At 52.6% G+C, this 21,227-nt stretch overlaps 13 protein-coding genes across 13 annotated transcripts; 10 read left to right on the top strand and 3 right to left on the bottom strand.

The window, feature by feature from the left end:
- Positions 1–595: 595 nt before the first annotated feature.
- On the top strand, positions 596–1,640 carry PG997_006590 (ubiquitin-conjugating enzyme E2 H; the record flags this gene model as incomplete). Its single annotated transcript, XM_066810905.1, has 8 exons — positions 596–628; positions 681–688; positions 753–802; positions 856–919; positions 985–1,022; positions 1,079–1,193; positions 1,256–1,437; positions 1,504–1,640. The coding sequence occupies 8 exons, from the start codon at positions 596–598 to the stop codon at positions 1,638–1,640; spliced, it is 627 nt and encodes a 208-aa protein (XP_066669828.1).
- A 476-nt stretch (positions 1,641–2,116) lies between these two features.
- Positions 2,117–3,189, bottom strand: PG997_006589 (uncharacterized protein; the record flags this gene model as incomplete). Its single annotated transcript, XM_066810904.1, is given in 2 exon segments — positions 2,117–3,123; positions 3,138–3,189. 2 exon segments carry the CDS (start codon positions 3,187–3,189, stop codon positions 2,117–2,119), a joined length of 1,059 nt encoding a protein of 352 aa, XP_066669827.1.
- A 1,339-nt stretch (positions 3,190–4,528) lies between these two features.
- On the top strand, positions 4,529–4,998 carry PG997_006588 (guanyl-specific ribonuclease F1 precursor; the record flags this gene model as incomplete). Its single annotated transcript, XM_066810903.1, has 2 exons — positions 4,529–4,808; positions 4,886–4,998. The coding sequence occupies 2 exons, from the start codon at positions 4,529–4,531 to the stop codon at positions 4,996–4,998; spliced, it is 393 nt and encodes a 130-aa protein (XP_066669826.1).
- Positions 4,999–5,447: 449 nt separating this feature from the next.
- Positions 5,448–6,065, top strand: PG997_006587 (uncharacterized protein; the record flags this gene model as incomplete). Its single annotated transcript, XM_066810902.1, has 1 exon — positions 5,448–6,065. One exon carries the CDS (start codon positions 5,448–5,450, stop codon positions 6,063–6,065), a length of 618 nt encoding a protein of 205 aa, XP_066669825.1.
- A 1,410-nt stretch (positions 6,066–7,475) lies between these two features.
- Positions 7,476–7,817, top strand: PG997_006586 (uncharacterized protein; the record flags this gene model as incomplete). Its single annotated transcript, XM_066810901.1, has 1 exon — positions 7,476–7,817. One exon carries the CDS (start codon positions 7,476–7,478, stop codon positions 7,815–7,817), a length of 342 nt encoding a protein of 113 aa, XP_066669824.1.
- Positions 7,818–8,338: 521 nt separating this feature from the next.
- PG997_006585 (uncharacterized protein) lies at positions 8,339–9,367 on the top strand (the record flags this gene model as incomplete). The annotated part of the gene is made up of 3 exons (XM_066810900.1): positions 8,339–8,389; positions 8,466–9,219; positions 9,282–9,367. The coding sequence occupies 3 exons, from the start codon at positions 8,339–8,341 to the stop codon at positions 9,365–9,367; spliced, it is 891 nt and encodes a 296-aa protein (XP_066669823.1).
- Positions 9,368–9,853: 486 nt separating this feature from the next.
- PG997_006584 (uncharacterized protein) lies at positions 9,854–10,960 on the bottom strand (the record flags this gene model as incomplete). Its single annotated transcript, XM_066810899.1, has 5 exons — positions 9,854–10,200; positions 10,259–10,483; positions 10,537–10,626; positions 10,708–10,837; positions 10,892–10,960. 5 exons carry the CDS (start codon positions 10,958–10,960, stop codon positions 9,854–9,856), a joined length of 861 nt encoding a protein of 286 aa, XP_066669822.1.
- A 428-nt stretch (positions 10,961–11,388) lies between these two features.
- Positions 11,389–12,237, top strand: PG997_006583 (uncharacterized protein; the record flags this gene model as incomplete). The annotated part of the gene is made up of 2 exons (XM_066810898.1): positions 11,389–11,449; positions 11,522–12,237. The coding sequence occupies 2 exons, from the start codon at positions 11,389–11,391 to the stop codon at positions 12,235–12,237; spliced, it is 777 nt and encodes a 258-aa protein (XP_066669821.1).
- Positions 12,238–12,259: 22 nt separating this feature from the next.
- On the top strand, positions 12,260–13,234 carry PG997_006582 (uncharacterized protein; the record flags this gene model as incomplete). The annotated part of the gene is made up of 1 exon (XM_066810897.1): positions 12,260–13,234. The coding sequence occupies one exon, from the start codon at positions 12,260–12,262 to the stop codon at positions 13,232–13,234; it is 975 nt and encodes a 324-aa protein (XP_066669820.1).
- Positions 13,235–14,074: 840 nt separating this feature from the next.
- PG997_006581 (uncharacterized protein) lies at positions 14,075–14,519 on the bottom strand (the record flags this gene model as incomplete). The annotated part of the gene is made up of 2 exons (XM_066810896.1): positions 14,075–14,200; positions 14,241–14,519. The coding sequence occupies 2 exons, from the start codon at positions 14,517–14,519 to the stop codon at positions 14,075–14,077; spliced, it is 405 nt and encodes a 134-aa protein (XP_066669819.1).
- A 1,889-nt stretch (positions 14,520–16,408) lies between these two features.
- PG997_006580 (uncharacterized protein) lies at positions 16,409–18,093 on the top strand (the record flags this gene model as incomplete). The annotated part of the gene is made up of 3 exons (XM_066810895.1): positions 16,409–16,900; positions 16,978–17,721; positions 17,791–18,093. 3 exons carry the CDS (start codon positions 16,409–16,411, stop codon positions 18,091–18,093), a joined length of 1,539 nt encoding a protein of 512 aa, XP_066669818.1.
- Positions 18,094–19,028: 935 nt separating this feature from the next.
- Positions 19,029–20,588, top strand: PG997_006579 (uncharacterized protein; the record flags this gene model as incomplete). The annotated part of the gene is made up of 5 exons (XM_066810894.1): positions 19,029–19,083; positions 19,148–19,790; positions 19,850–19,871; positions 19,926–19,998; positions 20,053–20,588. The coding sequence occupies 5 exons, from the start codon at positions 19,029–19,031 to the stop codon at positions 20,586–20,588; spliced, it is 1,329 nt and encodes a 442-aa protein (XP_066669817.1).
- A 282-nt stretch (positions 20,589–20,870) lies between these two features.
- On the top strand, positions 20,871–21,218 carry PG997_006578 (uncharacterized protein; the record flags this gene model as incomplete). The annotated part of the gene is made up of 2 exons (XM_066810893.1): positions 20,871–21,122; positions 21,186–21,218. The coding sequence occupies 2 exons, from the start codon at positions 20,871–20,873 to the stop codon at positions 21,216–21,218; spliced, it is 285 nt and encodes a 94-aa protein (XP_066669816.1).
- Between the last annotated feature and the right edge of the window lie 9 nt (positions 21,219–21,227).

Raw genomic sequence — 21,227 nt, 5'->3', positions numbered from 1 at the left:
ATGTCGGCGATATAAGCACATGGCCACTATATTCAATTAACCGAACCGAGTGTCGACGATCTTCGCCTCGGCAGAAACGGGGCTTGTCCCTGCATTGCATTCAATCCGCATTCCAAGGACGGTGGGGCTTATCCATCCTTATCGCATAACCATGGATGATGCTTCACTCTAAACCGGACCCAGGTAAGGTTAAGTCGTCATTGTCTAAATGCGGCTTTGCTCGGGCTGCTCCTGTGACTCCGACGTGGACTGGTCAGATCAGGTCATTTGACACCCGGCCCGCCATTAGCACTGGCATTGGCATTGGCTTCTCCTCTTCGTTCTCCCAACGCACTTTGACCAAAGAAAGGAACGCATCTATCAACTCCTTTCAATCTCGACATCTCACGCTTACGTGCATTTATTTCCGAGCACGACAAAGCTTCCCCTCCTCCGCCTCGGCTGCTCAGCTGCCCAACACCGAACCACCATCTTGGCACAGATCAACCAACGACCCCCGTTTCCACCGCGATACGACAACCAACTTCCCTACGATACTCGATCTTGACATTGCACATTTATCCCAGACCGGTCTACGAGAACCACCGCCGCCAAGATGAGTAGTCCAAGGAGACGTATCGAGACTGATGTAAGTCGTTTGGCGAAACCTGACTTGGCCATCCACTGACATGCTTCTTTAGGTCATGAAGTATGCTTGCTCCATACTAACCTACCGTAACCCCACGTTGTACATTTGACTGACTGCTCTACAGGATGTACGAGATCCCCCGACTTCGTCGATACCCTTTCTCGCGACTAACCAGTTTGACAAAGGCTCATGAGCGACTATGAGGTTACTCTGATCAATGACAACAGTAAGTCTCCCTCTTCGTGTTGGCCAGACGCGAGTCTTGCGGTTGACTGACATCCGGTTTCCAGTGTAAGGCTTACTCCCCGACCAACGAACGAGCAACTCGCGAGCAACGATAACTAATACCCGGCCAGGCAGGAGTTCTATGTCCGGTTTAAGGGACCTACAGAGAGTTAGTTCAGGGTGGTCGGCAAGCTTCGTAGTCGACATTATACTGAGAGTTGGCAGCTCCTTTCGAGAACGGTTCCTGGAAGATCCACGTCGAACTCCCCGATCAGTACCCCTACAAGTCGCCCAGCATCGGATTTGTGAACAGAATATACCACCCCAACATTGACGAGCTGTAAGTGTGGACAAGGGGAGAGAGCGCCCAGGAAGGGAGAACTTTACTAAGAGTTGGTCAAGGTCTGGTTCGGTCTGCCTCGATGTCATCAACCAAACCTGGTCGCCCATGTTCGACATGATCAACATCTTCGAGGTCTTCCTGCCGCAGCTCCTGCGATACCCGAACCCCTCCGATCCCCTGAACGGCGAGGCTGCTGCCTTACTCATGAGGGAGCCGAAGAGCTACGACGCAAAAGTCAAGGGTTAGTTTTGAACATGGCTACTCCGCTGGGAGTCTCGGGACTGCCCCTTACTGACACTCATGGTAGAGTACGTACAGAAGTACGCCAGCAAAGACGCTGCCAACGAGGCCGGTAACGAAAGCGAAGATGACGACGATATGTCGTCTGTTGCCAGCTTCGGCGACGAGGATGATGAGCCGGCCGGGCAGATGGACGATGTGTAAACAGCCGACTACCCTCCGAGAATACCCCAACGTACTCGATTGACAGTCATCACGCTGCGAATTGGAGCTCAGGAGTTTTGCGTTTCGTTTATTTGGCACACGGTCAGGATGGAGTACAATGTAGGATTTGCATATTGAAGTCGACCATAGACTCCATGCTGCTTTCATGCGCTGAAGTCCGAGTCTTCTTCCTTTTCTTTTGGGACAAGGATCACTTTTCGTTAAAGGGCTTGTTTTCTGTGGAATTCTAGTGACTTTTGGAATCAAACAAATACTTTCCCGTCGAGTTTCATTTCACAATGGTAACTAGGAAGTTGTAATAAAACATGTATAATTCTACTCATAGCGAGGGGGCCAGTATTGGAAACCAAATACTTCCCAACACTGCGCTCATATATATATATACTTAAAACGCCTCTTAACGCCATTGCCCCTGGGTATCTTTAAAATGCAAACCGAGTCGAGCTTCCTCACCTTTAGGAAGAATCCGAATCATAAGTGACCAACCCCGTAGATGCCTTTTTCATGCCGGTATCCTCCTTAGGGGGCTCTTTGCGCGGAAGTTCCGTCTCTTTCTCCTCTATACGCTTTCTCTTGATCCCTGATAGCCTGGCTGCTGCGCCGTTCGAAGAACTGGGAACGAGGAACGGGTCGTGTGCAGCTCGTGTGTTCCCAACAATCTCGGAAACCAGACTTCCCTTCATCCGCGCCGTAGCGGTCTCCGATTTAAGCTTCCTTTTGACCCCTGAAGATGGTGTTTTCTGCGCTGCGGCGGCGCCGTTTCCAAATAGCGGCTTCGAGAGGGCGGCATTGTCTCCTGTCCCGTTGCCGTTCACGACTGGGTTGAACTCAACCAGAGCAGCGCGCCTCGCGTCGTCCTCGTGCGCAGGCACCAGGTCGATTCCCAGGCTCATGCGATCGCGCAGATCCTCCGACGCTCTGCCCTCTTTCTCGCGCGCGTGCCGACCAACCCGGAACTCCCGCCGTAGCCGCCGGTTTTGCTCATACGGGTCCTCCCAGGCGCGGCTCGCGTCCTCGAGCTCCTCGATGCGCAACTTCGCATGCGCCAGCTGCTCGCGGTCCTCTATGGTCTTCTCGAGCTTGGCGAACGCGCTGCTCCGCAGCTTCTCCCGTTCTTGGTCCGTCATAATCTCCAACTGGCCCCCTTCCCCATCGGGCTCGTCGGTCCGGTCCTCGCGCCGCCGCCCGCCCTCGACCACCTCGTACGCCGTGTTTTTGGGGTCGGTGCGGATCTCGATGGCGCCGCCGCACCCGGCGTGCCGCATGCGGAAGCTGTAGATGGGCGTGCTGTAGTAGTTGCCGACCTTCTTCTTCTCGGCGTTGAAACGCACGCCCTGCCCGATGATGGTCGGCTTCGGGCAGTGCCCGCACCACACGGCGAACGGCATCTCGAAGCGCACCGTCAGGATGCCCTGCGAGGCTAGCTTCGAGGCGCGGTGGCCGAGGGCGTGCTTGCGGTTGACTTGGTTGCCGGACGCGGTCCCTTCGAGGTCCGGGGGACGTACCGGCCCATGTTGAAGCCCTGCATTTTGGCGGCGGCGGGCGGTCGGTGACGGGGGCAGGGAGGAAGTTGCGAGTCGGTATTTTCTTAGGGAATTCGTTTCTCGTGGGGCGATGGTGTTCGGAGTCGATACGGTGGTGTTGCGTTGTCTTTGTTGGTCGGGATGTTCATGCGATATGACGACAGGCGTGTGGGAATGATTACCTAGTGATTTTGAGGATTGGTAGGCTTCCATAGAACCCCGCCAAAGGCCTGCTTCCGTAAGACTCCACATTAATTCATTCCTATGGACATATCTCCAGAAGCGCCCAGACTTGGTACGGTTTGAACTATATCATCCTGGAATCGAGTATTCGCTTCCAGTAAAAAATGATATTCTGTGCTATGGAACGGTGTGCCTGCTCCTTGTATTGTTCAACCTGTCCAGCAAACACTTGATTAAAGTGATGCTGTCAGTATTATGGAATATGCAAGTAGCGAGGCTTGGTGGGGTGAAGTCAAGTCCCCGTGTCTCAACGTTGCTATCGCATGGTATTATCACTTCTCCGACATCGGTTAAGCATGCGGACTTCCAAAAGCCAGAGATCAGTCTTCAAATGTTAGTTCATTACTGCATAGGGTACCGTACTATACAAGAGTTCGCGATTTCGCATCATATTCGTTCATCCACGCAATGCCCTGAAATAGACAGTACCCAATAGGAATGTGAGAAAGCAGCCTGCCTCGCCTCACTGGAAGTTGGCGGCGGCTGTGATGGTGGCCAGGTGCTATACTTGGAGCATAGCCAAGTCCCCTAGCCCAAGCCCAAATTTCTTTAGCGCCGGCTTGCCAGATGGACCCCGAATGCTCATTGATGATTGATGATTGATCCTCCATCCCCCACCAACCTTATCCGCACGTTTCATGGACTGCCTTCCTCTTGAGGCAGCTCGTAGAACATATCCACTTGTAAGCCAACCTCGACTGGGACAGAGCTGAATGCAGGGGACAGGAACTAATAATGTATTGAGGATGTCGCATACACGTGTCCCCGGCAGTGTTTCTCCGTGGGATGCTAATTTCAATGGTTGCATTCGGCCTGCCGTGTCTAACTGCAAATGTGCCTGACGTTTCGAGGTGACATCCTGACCGAATTCTTAAAGAGGAAAGTCGAGAATATGATCTGCACGACAATAGCGCTAGCAGTCCCGAGTATACCGCTGAGGACTCGAGTATATATGAGAGCAGTCTCTAAGGTTCTCGCTTCCGAATCTATCCCTTTTCTTTGTTACCCGACTCTCGTTCTTCCCGCTTGTGCCTGTATTAGTAGCCCTGCTCCCCCGCTTCCTGCAAAGTAGATCCCGCGGCCCGCAAAGCATTTGTCAAGATGCAGTTCATACTAGCCCTCGTCCCCTTATTGGCCGCCTTCGCCACTGCCGCCCCTGCCGCCGCGGTTCTCGAGGACCGCGCCGCCACCACTTGCGGCAAGACCTCCTACAGCGCCGCCCAGGTCAACGCGGCGTCCCAGCAGGCCTGTACCTACTACAAGAACAACCAGCAGGCCAACAGCTATCCCCATACCTACAACAACTACGAGGGCTTCAACTTCCGTGTCGCGGGCCCCTACCAAGAGTTCCCCATCAAGAGCAGCGGCGTGTACACCGGTGGTGAGTATTATTGATTGGCCCTACTCGACATGAAGGGAGAATGAATCGACTGACATATATATTTTACGGTTTTTCAGGGAGCCCCGGCGCTGACCGTGTGATCATCAACACCAATTGTGAACAGGCCGGTGCCATCACCCATACAGGGGCAAAAGGGAACAACTTCGTCGGGTGCTCTGGCACCAGCTAGGTGTGGTCGTATGTGGTAACAGTTTATAAGTGAAGGGACATGAGGATTCACTCCCTCTTCTGGCTCATCCTAGAAAAGGGGGTTGATCTCTCTGGCACATATTCTAGTTTAATCTACTACCCTTGATAGTTGATTCTTTGGTAATGGCTACTGGACTATAACATTCGCTTGATTTTGGGGTTTCATGGACAGATTCGATTGTATGCTTCTTGATGTCAGAGCCAGAGTGGGCTTTGAACGCATTTTCGAATTCGCCGCGGCTGAATTGCCCTTGAGAGGATCAATACGACCCTGGTCACTGACATGCAGGACCCGGTCGGTTGGGATTTCCCCTCTCGCTTTGTGGCACAGCTACCCAAACCGATGATGCCGAATTGATCTTTCATGACCATTGATTGAGAGGAAATAGCAGCATCTTTCCAATTGACACACGCGCCCAAATCACCACAATGGATGCAAGAGTTACCACAGAGCTCGAATACTTCCGCTCCGTCCCCTGGTGTGCACAGCATCTCGCCCGGGACAATCTGCAGATCCTGCCCATCATACGGCCGTCACCTGAGGCCGCCTCCGCCGGAAATGGCACAACTCCTAGCTCCGACCAGTTCTTCCTCAAGACATTGAACACGCCCGATACCATTGCGCATCTCCTGGCCACCGCGGAAGTACCAACTGGCGGCCCGGCCAGCAAGCAGCCCATCGACGAAGTCAACGTGTTCCTGGCAATCGGCGCCGGCGTCATGGGCTTCAAGGGCATGGCCCACGGTGCCTTCCTGGCCGGCATCTTCGACTTCGCGACCATCATCAAGCTCGGCACGGAAGGGGCCGGGGCTGCTGTGATGAAGCCCCCGCCCGTCGTGACGTCGTCCCTGAACATACGGTACCGCGCGCCGCTGCGCGTCGATCCGGAGGCTGGCAGGCTGTCGCACATGCGGGTCGTGGTCAGGACTAAGTCGAGGCAGGAGAAGCCTGCGAAGCGGTTCGTGTTTGAGGCGGTTATGGATTGCGAGGGGCTGGTTGTCACTACTGCGGAGGCGGTATATGTCGAGCCTAGGCCGAGGCTTTGATGGGTTGATGGGGCGACTAGTCACGGCATGTATAATAGTCGCGTGACGTGTCTAAGAATGTTCTTTAGTCTACCTCAAACATAACAGGATTCTGGTTTATTTGAGTGAAAACGCATATCGTTCCTTGAAGATTTACTCACTTTTTACCGAAAACTAGCTAAGTAGTATTCAATTATGTGATATGTAGAGTACAGGCAGTCGCCAAACTGGTACTTATTTTGGCAGAGGACGTCTAGTGAATACAGAAAAGCTTTGGCAAACCTGGACATTCTCCCCCTTGAGGAACAAATAGTGGGTGAGATACATGTCGCCAACCTGGACGTGGCTCTCGGCAACAATGCTCGTGTAAGTTGAACCATAGTATGAGTACATAGCTGGTTATGTTTGCTAAGTTGTATCTAAATAGTATAGTATGACTCATGAGCAAATGCGCACTTATATACAGGTATGTGTGCGCTTGCTAGTGTGACTGCTTCATTCAGGGGCAAACAACCAAAGCAGGAACAATTGGTTGCTGAAAATATAGGGAATCTGTTGCCCATGCGACGTACTTATATACAGACTATATAGCCAAGAGCCTCCCAGTGACCCAAGGGCCACTTATTGTAGAGTATATCTAATCCAATGACTATAACTACCCCACAAGCTGCTCTGCTTGTTGAGCACAGGAGGCAACACCATCTGGTGCCTACCTCATTACATAACCCCGTTCTCTTTCTTCGGTCTCCCGTAGAGGAAGCAAGACTCGGTGGTCTGTGTCTTAACATAGCCCTGTACGCCATTCTCTATTGGTGCCTGTAAGTCTTGCCCCTTTACATGGGTATTATATCCCAGAATAGTGCCAGGTAGGCTATTACTCGGTGTCCCTTGAAAACATACCCATTCTAAGAGCCACAAGTGAATGTGACTGCTCGGTGCTCTATTCATTTAATAACCAACGTTGACAATAGCAATCAATATTCATGGCATTCGACGTTCAAAGCATTCAACGTTCACGGCATTCAATATTCACAGCATTCAATGTTTAAACAGTATTCAATCCCAAAACAGGGCATAAAAGGACTTCTACTGTCGCCGACTCCCAACTGACCTTTCTCTCTCTCAAAACATCTCGACCGTAACATTGTCAGCATCGGCGGTTCCTTTGCGACACATCACTACTACCCAAGCTTGTCTCACACCTCCATCTAGTACAGCATGGTCAGTAACCTTCGGTGACTATATTATGCAGAGTATAAGTTAATATTGAATTAAAACAGGAGCTCGTTTCAGTCATTCCGGCCAAAGGCTTGACTATCACCTTTGGTGCCAATGTCACCAACGATCAGGCTGACGGCTTGATTCTTGGCGCTCTCAAAGGGGTCTGCGACGACCATACCGACTTGGTCAAGTTTCGCGCTGTTGTCGACGATGTTCTCGCCGACATGTTCAAGAAGGCCTCTGCGGAGCCCCCTTATCTCTACGCTTCTCACGGACAACGAGGGCTTAGACTACCTCACCAAGCTTCAAGCTCAGGTGAACTGGGCTGAGCAACTGGAGGAGACTGTTTTCGCTGTCTTCTTCCACAGCCTGGTGAAGGCCCACAAGAAGTGGGAGAAGGATGTCGGACGTAGCAAGGAGCTCCTGTTGAGTGAGGCCAGTAAGACGGCCAAGGAAATCGTTGAATTCCTTAACACTATCGGCAACAACAAGTGGGAGGGTCTGGACTCAGAAGTCCAATTCCTGAATTTCGTCGATCTGGAGGAATGGTGATAACGACTCTAGCTAAATTATATATAGAGGGCCTTGCCGATCGACTACCGATTGTCAAAGATGAGGGAAAACGACCATGAGAAGTTGCTAAAAAGTAACGAGATATTTGAGTCATAAAGCGGCTAATTCGGTCGCTCAGTTTACCTCCCTAAAATACACCAAACCCATTCCCAGATACATGGTCATTGATCCGTTCCAAAGCTACAGTTGCATGTCATGGTGCTTGTAAGAGATAGGGGCTGATGTCCCGGTATGACGATATTCCTTGGTATGTATGTACTTATCGGGGAGTCCCGCTTAAGTCGTTTTTCCAGGCCGAGGGATGTCAAAGGTTTAGGTTAGTGGATTGCGCAGGTCCTCCAAGCAGCAACAGAACGCCACTACCTATTCCGACCGAATTGATTGAATCCACCACCAAGCTTCCAACCAACATCCATATCTCCAGAGGGCTTCGTACAACCCGTTACGAATAATTGATTTGTTATTTGCGACGTTCGGATTGTCGCATCTTGATTGTTACCATGGCTGATATCGCAAGCATCCAAGATGACATCAAGCAGTACCAAGAGCAGGTCAGTGCCGTCCACCCCCATTTCACAGCCTGTCTGCCTTTACTCCTGATCGCCAACTAACTGATGCGTACTCCAGGTCGATTTTGTGAACGCAGGGCTCAAAGACGACTCTGGCAATGCCGAGCTTCTCGCTCTGAAATCTGAGTTAGACGATGCGCTCAACCTCTTGAACGAGACCCTTGCTGAACTAAAGCCTGCGAAAGCAGCACCTCCGCCAAAGTCCAAGGCGCCCTCTCCACCACCCGCCCAAGAGAAATGGTCGCGTGAGAACCACCCCCGCATTCAAGAAGGCTGCGCCCGCCGAGGAGAAGGATGTCGACGCTGGTCCTGTCAGCTACAAGGTCAACGACACTGTCACGGCGAAATGGGTTTCGGGCGACAAAGGCTTCTACACCGCACGCATCACGTCCATCACTGGCTCATCCACCGATCCTATCTACATCGTCAAGTTCAAGAGTTACGATACGATCGAACAGCTACGGTCCAAGGATATCCGGCCGATCGCCCAGAAACGCAAAGCCGACGGTACGCCTGTTCAGAGCAGCACGCCCTTTGCCGCGCCCTCAGCCACTCCCCGCCATCGAACCCGGCTCCGGGTGTCATCTCGGCAGCTGCTAGCATCAATCCCGAATTAGCCCAGAAGAACCGCGAAGCCGCTGAGAAGCCGGCCGATGATGCGAAGCCCAAGTTCAAGAAGATCAAGGCAACCAAGGAGCTCGAGGCCGGCAAGAACAAATGGCAAGAGTTCAACTCCAAGTCTAAATTTGCCAAGGGCCACAAGACCAAGAAGGACAGCATGTTCCGGACACCTGATGGTGTACATGGTAGAGGTAGGCCAAGATTTCATCCCCTAGCTCGTCCAGCAATGACAGTCCGCTAACCGATTACACAGTTGGTTTTACTGGCTCGGGACAGGCCATGCGCAAAGATCCCACCAGAAGCCGCCACATTTACCAAGCGAACGAAGAATTGGATTAAACGACTAACGCTGCCTGCAGGTAGCCTTTGCATATATGGAATATGCCGTTTGTACAAAGGGCTGTCTAGATAATTAGGCGTTGAAGGGCGTAGGCATGGAATGGAGTTTAAGGATTTGACCCCCTTCCTTCTTGATTTTCGAGCGTTTCTTTGATGGATGCTAACATGGTCTGCGAGCAAGATGGATCCTTCGATCACTTCTCTCAAGACGGACACTGGGATGTGTTCGTTTAGCACCAGCCAAGTTAGCGAAACAGAGGTTAATTTGATTTTAATGTCCTTTGTGCCAAGTCGACATGCTAAAATGTTGTGACCACAGGCTTTGCATCAGCTCTCTGACTGGATGCGTTTCTCTACGTTGTGCGATAGATGATTCGTCAAGTTAGGTATACCCCTGACGTCCAGAGCGCATCCAAGTCTGCCAGTGCTCTACATATGTCCCATGCCCCAATCGTAGTCCCTATCTCCTACTCTGTTGGCAAAACTTTACAAGCCTATTTGTGCACTGATCTTCTTGGCAATCTGCATGAATGCCGCCGCCCTTGCGCTATCAGGCTCAGCAACGACTGTGGGTTTGCCTCTATCCCCATCATCTCCTATGCTCTGATGTAAAGGGATGTCGCCCAAAACGTCTATATTGTGCTCGCTGCACACTTTGTGGACTCTCTCATTTGAGCCGAACACTGCGGTATCATGATGGCAGTGAGGGCAGTTGAAGAGCGACATGTTTTGTACCATCCCAAGGATGGGGACGTTCACCTTCTTGAACATGTTGATTCCCTTGACCGCGTCCTTTACAGCCAGTGTGTGGGGCGTAGTGACGATTACGGAACCTGCTGAGTATTAGCCTGATTGGTGTAGGAGGAAGGTCGACTATTGAGGGCGACTTACCGTCGAGGACTATTTGTTGCGTCACACTCAATTGCGTATCTCCTGTTCCTGGCGGAAGATCGAGGACTAAAACGTCGAGACCACCCCACTCAACTTCGTGCAATAGCTGCTGCAATGCCTTCATGACCATCAGCCCGCGCCAGACCACGGGGGCATCCTCTCCTACGAGGTAGCCCATAGACATGGTCTTGACGCCGTAGTTCGATAGGGGAATAAGTTGGTTATCTGCCCAGTTTATCAGACTCTCATTACTCTAGATGTAGGTAGTTGCTGCTCACTGGATGATAATCGTGGCTCCTCAGACAGGTTGAACAAAGTCGGGATCGAAGGCCCGAAGATATCCGTGTCCAGGATGCCGGTACGGTGGCCTTGCCGAGCAAATGCCAAAGACAGATTCGCTTGGTTTTTTGTCAATATATATTCATATTGTTGAGCTTCAGCTTAAGTACCTGCTACTGTGCTTTTGCCTACACCACCCTTGGCTGACGATACTGCAACTACTTTCTTGACATCTTTGATCGGGCGCCGCTCTGGCAAGCCTCTCTGCATGCGTGGGATTGTACCAGTACGCGGCAGTCCCTATGTTTGGCATCAGTCAAGGTCTGGTCGAGAGTAGGCTGGCAATGACCTTACAAGAGGATTCTCATGTTGAAGCGCTCTTAGCGTATGGAAGAGGCGAGATGCGCCAAACTTGGAACTCATACTGGCGGCTCAATCTAGGCCAAATTTTCAAAAGTCGTATCAGACAAAGAATTGACTTTAAAGGCAGGAGGATATTAGAACATCGAGGTAAGCATACGGATACTCAAGCGAAGCAATCACATATATCAGATCCAGTTGAGCTTGCGTCGCTACCAAGATTGCCATCGTTTATTCATTATTGAGGCTCCAAGCTCAACAAGCTGCTAGGTAACCTTCTTTGGGTCCCACTAACGCCCATAAAACTAGCACCCAACCCCTGCAGATTTAGTGCCATGCATGTCCAGCCAAAAGTTTCTGCCGTCTGTTGCCGACAAAATTTCTCGAGAGGAATTTGTACAAGAAGGTAGTGGGGCATCATCATAGTGGAAGAACCAACTTTCTTCTGGTCCAGCCAACGATTTGCCATTGGAAAGGACAACGCTGCAAATATGGCGAAAACAAAGGGCAGAGCGAAGCAATTCGAAGATTGGGAAGAGAAGCCCGCAAAGGGTAAGCCACTACCCGCCACCGCGCATCCAGTTTCTTTGTGTAAGTTTCCTAGCTAACGGTATCTTGCGACAGACTACGACCCGGAAGATGCCCCTGCCACAGACAACGAAGACAGCGGCAGCGATGATGCCAGCGTTGATGAGAATGCCGGCACCGAACACTACGCGCCGGTCGGCAAGTCCAAGCTGAGGCGTAAGCAAGACGTCAAGCTCGGCCCTGAATACCGTGGTACCCGCGTCAGCCGTGACGCCCTGGAAGAATCGTCCGAGGGTTCCGGGTCGGAAGGCTTCGAGGATGCCCTCGAGGACCTGCTGAACGGGAACGAAGACTCCGAAGAAGATGACTCGGACGGCGAAGACGGCGAAGACTTTGTCGATCCGGACGACGCCGATCTCGAGCGCGATCAAAAGGAGCACGGCGGCGAAGATGCCGAGATTGACAGCGACGAGGCTTTTGGCGAGACCGACGAGGAAAACTTCTCCAAATTGGGATACACCTTCCGGGGCAGCTCGCAGCCCATACCCGTCAAGGGGAAACGAGTAGCCAGGCCTACCGCCGCCGATTTTCTCGATGACGAGGCCGAGCTTTCGGAAGACGGAGAAGGGACTGACGAGGAAGACGACGATGAGGACGATGACGAAGATGAGGAGGATGATTCTGATGATGACATGGGCGACTTCATCGACGACGGCGAGTCGGACGACAATTCTGATGACGAGGATCAAGAAGATGCCGAAGATTCCGATGACAGTGCCGAGGATGCTCCCAAAAAAGCCTTCGAAACTTGAAAGGGATTTTGCCAAGTTGGAAATGAAGGCCGATGCCAAGAGTGGCGTTACTGGCTCGCTTGTGGACTCCATGCAGAAGGATGTCGCAAAGGGTCTGGCTGTTCGCCAACAACGCAAAGCTTTCGATGCTGCTCTCAACATCCGGATACGTCTTCAAAAGGCTATTGTCGCCTCCAATACGATACCTACGGTGGATCAATCCGATGACCAAAACGAGCCATATGAGGCTGCCGAGGCTGCCGCGATCAAGCTATGGAATGCCATTGACGCATTCCGTACGGATATGCAACCCGGTGCTGGCCAGAAGCGGAAGCGGACAGTTGACATAGATGATTCGAGCGAGGACATCTGGGAGAAAATGCAAGATATGGAGGCCAAGGCCGTTGTTCGCCGGAAAAATGTTCTCGAGAACTGGGATGAAAAGGTCAAGAAGGCGTGCATGGATCCTGCCGCCCAGCAAGGTTTCAGGAACAAGCAGTCCAAGGGTCAACAAAACCTGACTACTTGGTTGGAGCAAAAGATGCAAGACCCCGAAGGTACTGAGAGACTTGTCAAGCGTACGCGTACACCACGCTCGTGTGCGCCTGCCCAGGTTGCAAAGAAGGTCACCGAGGATCCGGCTATCTACGACGATGCCGATTTCTACCAGCTCCTTCTGAAGGAGCTCGTTGACCAACGTACTGCTGATGCGTCTGCCGCTACTGGACAAACAGCCACGCTTCGGTATGCTGCTGTGAAGGAGGCCAAGACCAAGAAGCAAGTCGACACGAAGGCAAGCAAGGGAAGGAAAATGAGGTTCAACGTCCACGAAAAGCTCCAAGAGTTCATGGCACCAGAGGACCGCAGGCAATGGGAACCGTCCGCCATTGACCGCCTGTTTGGTACGCTCTTCGGGCAACAAGTCGAGAATGTGTTGGACGAAGACGCAGTTTCTGAGGATGAGGAAATGGGCGGTGTTACTGCTGAGGAGGCAGGCCTGAGATTATTCCGTAGCTAAGTCCTGAAGATCTGTTCGAGTTTACCATCACGCCCATGTTAGAATAGACGCGATACCCATATTTCTCAACATTTGAAGATCATGTTAAGCACTTATACATTCTCAGATGGAGGCTGCGGGGAAGGAGACTGTGATATACAAGTGAAAAGTAGGTGGAAGAAGTCGCGTAGGGTCGCTCCCTCCATGGCTCACAACAGTTGGCCTAACTCCCGAGGTCATTTGACGTTCACCAAGAGTGAAGCAACCCTCACTGTCACTTACCACAAAAGCCGTTTGATCATTCCCCGGCTTGTACACAGCAAAGTCCTTGGTATGTCCCGAAGTTTGCTGAAAACCACATGAATCATTGCCATACACACAGGCTTCACTTAAAATGCCAGTCGACTTCAATCGACGTAGATGAACATCGCGACCCATTTCATGCTACCTTTTTCTACTACCACCTACTCGAAACACTCGAGCACAAAACTCTCGAAGTTGCACACATTTATGGCCATTTAATCCAGTGTACCTGCACTGGTATCATTTGCCCAGCATGTGTGAAGTCCTCCTCGAATTTGACGACCAGGGCTGCATCTCTGCCATCAAGACGACATACTGCACCAACCATCCAGCCTGCTGCAGTCTAGTAGGCCGTCTCAGCCGCCCTGTACGCATCGAGTTTAAGCACCCGCAGCAGTACAACAAGCGCGCAGAGATCCTCTCGCCGAAACCCTCCTTCGGCTCCCTCCACCACCATCATCATGGCGGCGAAAGTCCTAAAGCTCCATCGTCACCTGCTTCAGCCATCTTTGGCAAGCACCTCACCCCGTCCTTGAACCTTCCGGTGCCGAACGTCGCTCATCGAAGACATGTCTCGTCGCGGTCCCTCCTGCGAACGGTCTCGGACGTGGCACAGCAGTCGCTCAAGCGCTCCATCTCGGCGCCGCAATCCTCGCGCTCGCCGTCCCCGACCAGGGTGCCGTCCTCATCTACACCCAGCACTCCGCGTCTGGACGTGACCAACCCGGACGATGACTACTTCAACGACTACTTCGACAACAATGCATCGTCTCCAGCCCAGGCCCAGGCCCAGACCAACACCGCCTCTTACCAGTCCCCCGTCCCGTACCAGGCCAACTACTGCATCTGTCTCACCTTCGTCTACCGGTGCGGCCACCCCGTCGACGACCTGAAGCCCTCCTCGGGCAACGGCGGCCGGGCCAGCAGCATGAAGGGCAAGCACATGATCTGCGGCTGGGCCTGCACCAAGGAGGGTCAGTGCCGCCACACGCGCGTCACGCATGCCGTGCAGGTGCCGCTGGCGTTTGGGTGCAGCTTTGGCGACGGGTGCCACGCTACTACTAGAGATGGGTTCGGCTCGTGGGCGGTGGTGAATACTACGCGACTGTGCGGTATTGGTGGTAGTAGTGGTTCTGAGCTCAAGGAGTCTGCTGGAGGAGGGGAGGGGTGGTTGGGAAGGGGGTCATGGAGGTTCTGTTGGAGAGTCAGGGGGATGTGTGGCGTTAGGCGGTATGATCGCTGGGATTAAGGGAGTGTGAGGAACGATGACTATGTACGATTAGGTTGATGGCGTTGGCGTTCCGGTCATGAAGAGGAAGAGGAAGAGGATATGTGTTCATATGGATGAAGAATGGGGGCATCAGTGTACGTTATTATGCTAGTTGAGTGTACCCATATGTGGCAGGCGTGTCCTCACCACGTCCTTCGTATGAAGCAATACAGTCCATGAGCTGCATGCCTTGGTTACTCATTGAAGCGATTGATTGCTATCTTGTACGTACATGATAGAGTATCTCGCGACATTTCTTTATAGGTGATATGGGATGGGCTACAAGGATGTCTTCCATGCAGGAGTGTTCCTAGCTACATGTACCTACACAACGTACACCAGCATGAGTACGGCTTCTAAACAAAACTACGGCCCGTAATACGGACTTAATAATTGAACACTTCAATAATTGGTCAAGTCAACTGTATAATGGAATGTTTATTTGCTATCTAAGTACCTACCTACACCAAGGTCTGATCAGTCACATCGTGAGTCAGCAAACCACGCAATAAACGCGAGGGAGCGAGGGCAAACAACGTACCATGAAAAGGGAGGAAGGAACGAGAGCGAGCAGGAAAGAGAAAGGAAATATATCAAATGATTGGGGTAGAGTTAGCCTTGTCACTCAGCAATAGAAACAGTCGGAAGGGGGTAGCTTGCCTTCAAAAGAAAGAGAAAGGGAGCGAAGGAGAGGGGGGAGGAAATGATAAGTCAGCCCAGCCGGCAACTCATGGGAAAGGGAGCGAGAAGTAGTAAACAACTTACCTAGAGGAAAGAGAGAAAAAAGTAAGACTACCGATCCCCAAACCTCATGCCAGTCCCAGGACACATTGCAGTTGCGACCACCGTTGCAGCCAGTTACGATGGTGGGGCTTTGCAGAAGTGAAAGGTCTTACGGAACGACCGTGGGCACGCCAGGCAAGGGCCGCGACCATACCAAAAGACAAGGCGAGGATTCAATCTCGAAGAGATCAAAGGCCGCCTTTCTCTTGGCAGGGTCGAAGTCCTAGTCTCTGTACGTCCACGGTCCTAACCGTAGGGGCAGTACGTCCTTTCACTTCTGCAAATCCCGCCCAACGAGTTGTCTGTCGGTATGGTGTCAACTACAAAGGCTCTGGAACTCACATGAGGCTGGAGAGGTTGGCAGTCGGTATCGAGTATGGTGATGTGAACTGAATGAAGGAAGGAGCAAAGATGAATGTGAATGAAAAAGTAAGTAACAAACAGGAAGAAGGAATGACTATTTCTCTGAGGCAGCGGGAGGTATTTATACCCTTTTCCAATTAAAGTTTAGTCACCTACCAATTCCCACCATTCCAATGTGCAAGTTGATGCTGAGGCCATTCTGAGGCAGCAGCGAGGAAGATTTCGACGCAGACTGGATATATCTGGCTGGCCGTCCAACCGTCGTATCGGGCCTCGAGATCGTGCCGTGTGTGAGTGGTTCTGAGTGTGCAATCATACATGACCCGATCCATGCGATCCACTGGAACTGCGGGGCCTTCAGTCTTCCAACGTCCTCCAACGTCTTTTTTCGCCCTCAATCACCAAAAGAAGCAAGAGCTAAGCCAATGGGCTGCATTGTTCTCTTGAAATAAGCCTTGGATATATACATTCGCTCAATGGCTAGCGAACAGACTCCACTGCTGGGGACTGGGGAGACGAGCGGCGGCGACGCCCCCGAGAGGCAGCACCACCACCCACAAGAAGGAATCCCTCGAAGCATCACCCGGGCCCTTTATGCGTCGCATGTATTGTCAGCGTGGAACTCGCGCCTCTTCCAGTTTGGCGCTGTGCTCTATCTCGCCGCCATCTTCCCGGGCACGCTTTTGCCCATGTCCATCTATGCCATCACCCGCGGGCTGGCCGCGATCGTCTTCGCGCCTGCTGTGGGGCACTACATCGACCACGGCGACCGCCTCCAGGTCGTCAGGGTCTCCATTGTCGGCGAGCGTTTTGCCGTGGCTCTTTCCTGTGCCATCTTTGGTCTGCTTGTCATGCGCGGGTCGCTGAGCTCTCGATGGAAGGTGGGTTTGCTGGCACTATTGGCATTCCTGGCTTGTATCGAGAAGCTGTGTTCCACCTTGAACCTGATTTCAATAGAGAAGGATTGGGTGCGTATTCAGTCCGGGTATCTTCGTCTTATACTTCAAGTATTAGAAGCTAAAAGCAGGGCGTTCCCCATCCACAGGTAGTCGTTATTGCTGGCAATGACGAGGCGGCTCTGAGATCCCTCAATGCACAAATGCGGCGCATCGATTTACTCTGCAAGCTATTCGGCCCTCTTTTTATCGCCTTACTGGTAGAGATTTCAGCAGGGTTTGCGATTTGGGTCAATCTAGGCATGAGCCTCACGTCTGTCGTTATTGAATACTTCGCTATCGCACGAGTCTACCGTGAGGTGGACGGGCTCCAGATCCCCAAGAACGGGCCGCAGGTCAGCCGACCGGATACGCCCATTGACGACGACAGAGCCGCGAGCTCCACCCTAACACATTGGAGACGCATCCAAGCCATGTTCACGAAGTCTGCTGCAGACTTCCACCTTTACTTCCGCCATCGTGCCCTGCTCCCTTCCATGGCTTGCGCCCTGCTCTATTTCACCGTTCTCAGCTTCGGGGGTCAGATGGTCACCTTCCTGCTCGCTTCGGGCTACGACTCGACACGGATCGGTGTCGCGAGGACGTTTAGCGTCGTCTTTGAAGTTCTGGCCACGTGGGTAGCCCCGTGGCTGATGGGCGCACTAGGCACCGTCCGAGCAGGGCTATGGTTCAGTACCTTGCAGATCACCATGCTGGTAGCTGGTATGGCTGTCTTCATAGCGTACCGCGAGGGCGATCCTGTTCTCGCGGCGACCGGTATGGTAGGCAGTACGGTTCTCAGTCGCGTAGGTCTGAGAGGCTTTGATCTCTGTACGCAAATTATCGTGCAAGAGGTAAGATCTCGTCACCAGCGCCATATGGATGGCACACAGAACAGCTAACACATATCACTTGATTATCAGGACGTCAAAGCGGATATCCGAGGCACCTTTTCGTCCGTGGAGTCGGCCTGGCAAAATGCATTCGAACTCTTTTCCTACATATCGACGATGATATTCTTCCGACCGCAGCAGTTCATGATCCCGGCTCTCGCTTCCATCGGTGCGACCGCTGCGGCCAGTTTCTGCTACGCTTACTTTGTCTATATACGGAGAGGCCACCTCCTGCATCCGGAGAAGCTGGCGGGGGCATGCGGGTGCTGGCCAGTCAAGGAGAGACAACGGGAAAGACTACTTGACCATATCAACTCTGAAAGAGATATATAGTGCTTACCACTACGGGCTTGGTAACAGCTACTTGTACAGGAGAGAATTCACATGAAACGTTTGTGGATAATGGAGAAAAAGGGCACATAATTTTGGATACACATGTCTGGGTTGAAGAATATAGTTGTTCTATTTATAGCCATTCTACTAGTTAGAAATTACCATTAGATCTTAGGATATCACCATCCTGGTAGAGAAATATTCGGATATACACTGGCCCTACAGTCTTGAAGTATGATGCCTCCTACTATCGTCTTTGACAGGGGATTGGCGAGATGGTATACGGTTCCTCATATAGTTTCCATACACGGCTCTGGCGACCCTGAGCACAATTTCGGTTCAAGAGGTCAATATCTAGCTTGCCACAAGAACGGGGGCTATCTTTGATTCTATGTTAAGTCTGACGTCTGCTGTGCAACCGGGTAGCATGCATATTCCCCAACTAGGTCATGTAAAATTCATTTCCTTTTACCTGTCTGAGCTGCACGGAGAAAAGGGGAGAATGGTTAGAATCAGGGCAGGCATTACGACACTGGTGCCAAGATGGGAATAGGAGCGTAGCATCCTGTCAACCCAAATGAACCAGACCAATCGGGTGTTGTGCATAAATTGCAACCACGAGGACCCCAAATGCCGACATCCCCCACCCCGCTTCATCAGGGGCAATATAGGTTTAATATGAATGACCGTTGGGTGACTTGCCGGCCGTGTCGGTCAAGATACAAAAGCTCTGCCGGATAACACCACTCTTGGCAATCAAATACCATGTACCTCCAAGTCCAAGCATGTCATAACGGGGCAGACTGTTCCGGCTTAGCTCTGGATGCGTTCACTATATCACTTGCACTTCTCTCCTGGAACCATAGCCCAGTAGAATCCAGAAAGATCTAACGTTGCCAGAGCTACCTCGATTCTTCAAGACTTGAGTGTTCATCATGATTCTGATCAAGGCACTATTCAGCGCAGTGGCGCTACTCCTGATGGGAGTTGGTAAGTAACAAACATTGCCTTTCCCAATCTTCTCAATCGTGACCCTGTCTAATACCATGAGTAGGCCACGCCCAAGCCCAACTCGACCCCCTGCCCCTGCCGACCACTTGCAGCGGCGTCTCCCGAATGAGGTACACCTATACCCTAGGCTCAGGATGGAGCGTCGTCAAGGTAGCCGGCAACCTGCGCCAACCCCGGACGATCGTCTGGGACCCCCTGGGCAACATGCTCGTGTCCGAGAGCGGCAAGGGCATCTCGGTGCACACCTTCGGCGCCGACGGGTGCCTCAACAGCAGCAGCACGCTGATCGCCCTGGGCCAGCTGAACCACGGCCTCGCCATCACGCCCGACGGCAAGACGCTCTACGCCAGCACCGAGCGCATGGCGTACCAGTGGGCGTACGACGCGGCCACGCGCAAGGTCAGCGGCCAGAAGATCGTCGTCAACGGCATGGTGTCGGGCATCCACTCGACGCGCAACTTGCTCGTCGTGCCGCAGAAGCCCAACATGGTCCTGCTGCAGACGGGCAGCACGTCCAACTTGGATCAGCAGGCGCTGAATATGGGGAGTGGACGGGCGCTCATCAAGATCTTCGACATGGACAAGGTCCCTGCCAATGGGTACAACTACAACAGTGGAGGAGAGGTGATGGCTTACGGACTGCGGAATGAGATCGGCTTCATCGCGGATCCGAACGGAATGGTCTGGTAAGTACATGACGACCCCATCCGACACCTTGTTGGGCACTTACTTACACATTGTCTAGGGGCGTGGAGAACAGTGGCGATGTAGGTGAACACGCACCTTTAAGCGACACCCTCTACTAATCGGAATGCATGTAGGACCTCAGGCGAACCGTCAATGGTCAGTCGAGGGATATCCATAAGGACAACCCAGCCGAGAAACTGAACTACTGTGAGTTGACTACCTTCACTCTTCCATAGAATTCTGTCTAATACGTTCCCCCAGTCGGCGACCCGCTCACCACCCGCAACGCCTGGTACGGCTACCCGACCTGCTTCGCCGTGTGGGACAAGGCGGCCTTCACCGACAACGCGGCGCTCAAGACGGGCAACCACTTCGTGATGGCGCCCAACAACACCTTCAAGGACGCCGACTGCGACAAGACGGCGACGCCGCCGCGCCTGACCTTCCAGGCGCACAGCGCGCCCATCTGGAACGCCTTCGACGCCAACGCGACCAACATGTACGTCACCTTCCACGGCAGCTGGGACCGGCAGCCGCCTACGGGCTTCAAGGTCGTCCAGATCCCCTTCACCAAGAAGAGCGACGGCAGCTACGACCCCGTCGCGGCTGCCGACAGCACCCAGGGGTACACGGACATCTTCTCGGCGACGAACCCGGGCAGTTGCACGGCGAACGGGCTCACTATGAGCAATTGCTTCCGTCTGACGGCGGCGTCTTGGGACCCGCGGGGCCGCGGACTGTTCGTTGGCAGCGATAACAGTGCCGAGGGGGAGATCTATCTCTTGTCGAAGAAGTGAGAGGGTCTCGGATGGATTGACGAATGACGTTTGGTACGGTGGAAATATTGGTACACACAGCATGGCAGTCCATGCCGGAGACAGGTATTACTTGGTGGATTTCTGGTATCCTTTCTTGATCACAAATGTACATACCGTGAATACCATCCATGGATACTACGATTCAGTCATCCCCTATTGTGAACTCCATTGATTCATATCGGACCGTATCTCCATCTCCACTGTGGTTATCCTAGTCTAACCGCTGCGGGCTGCATGGCATGAAGTCTCGGCCAGTCTACGATGAAGCGCACGCCGAAGCCTTGTCATGTCCTTTTCGCTGGAGATGTTGATGGTATTCTAGCAACAGCAAGACTGGGAGAGCGGAACAGCCCCTACCAGGAGATGGGGATGTCGACCCACATGGTAGAGCGCATCAACCACAGCGTGTTCAAGGTCATCGATCGTTGCCGAGAGACTGGCATCATCAACCGATCGTCCCCAGGGTCATGGGTGGCTGTTACTGGGGCAAATGCAACTGTCTGCGTAAATACGGTTAGTTCGCCTTATACAGTGAAATACTAGAGATTCTGGGCTCACTCACGACTGACTTTACAGATCACGGGTCTTGGGAGAGATAAGCTTGCGTAGGATGCTGAA

This window comes from Apiospora hydei (genome assembly GCF_038363865.1).
Source record: "Apiospora hydei strain CBS 114990 chromosome Unknown utg000005l_segment0_segment0, whole genome shotgun sequence".
NCBI classification, from domain to species: Eukaryota; Fungi; Ascomycota; class Sordariomycetes; order Amphisphaeriales; family Apiosporaceae; genus Apiospora; species Apiospora hydei.
This window is presented reverse-complemented; position numbering and strand designations above follow the sequence as displayed.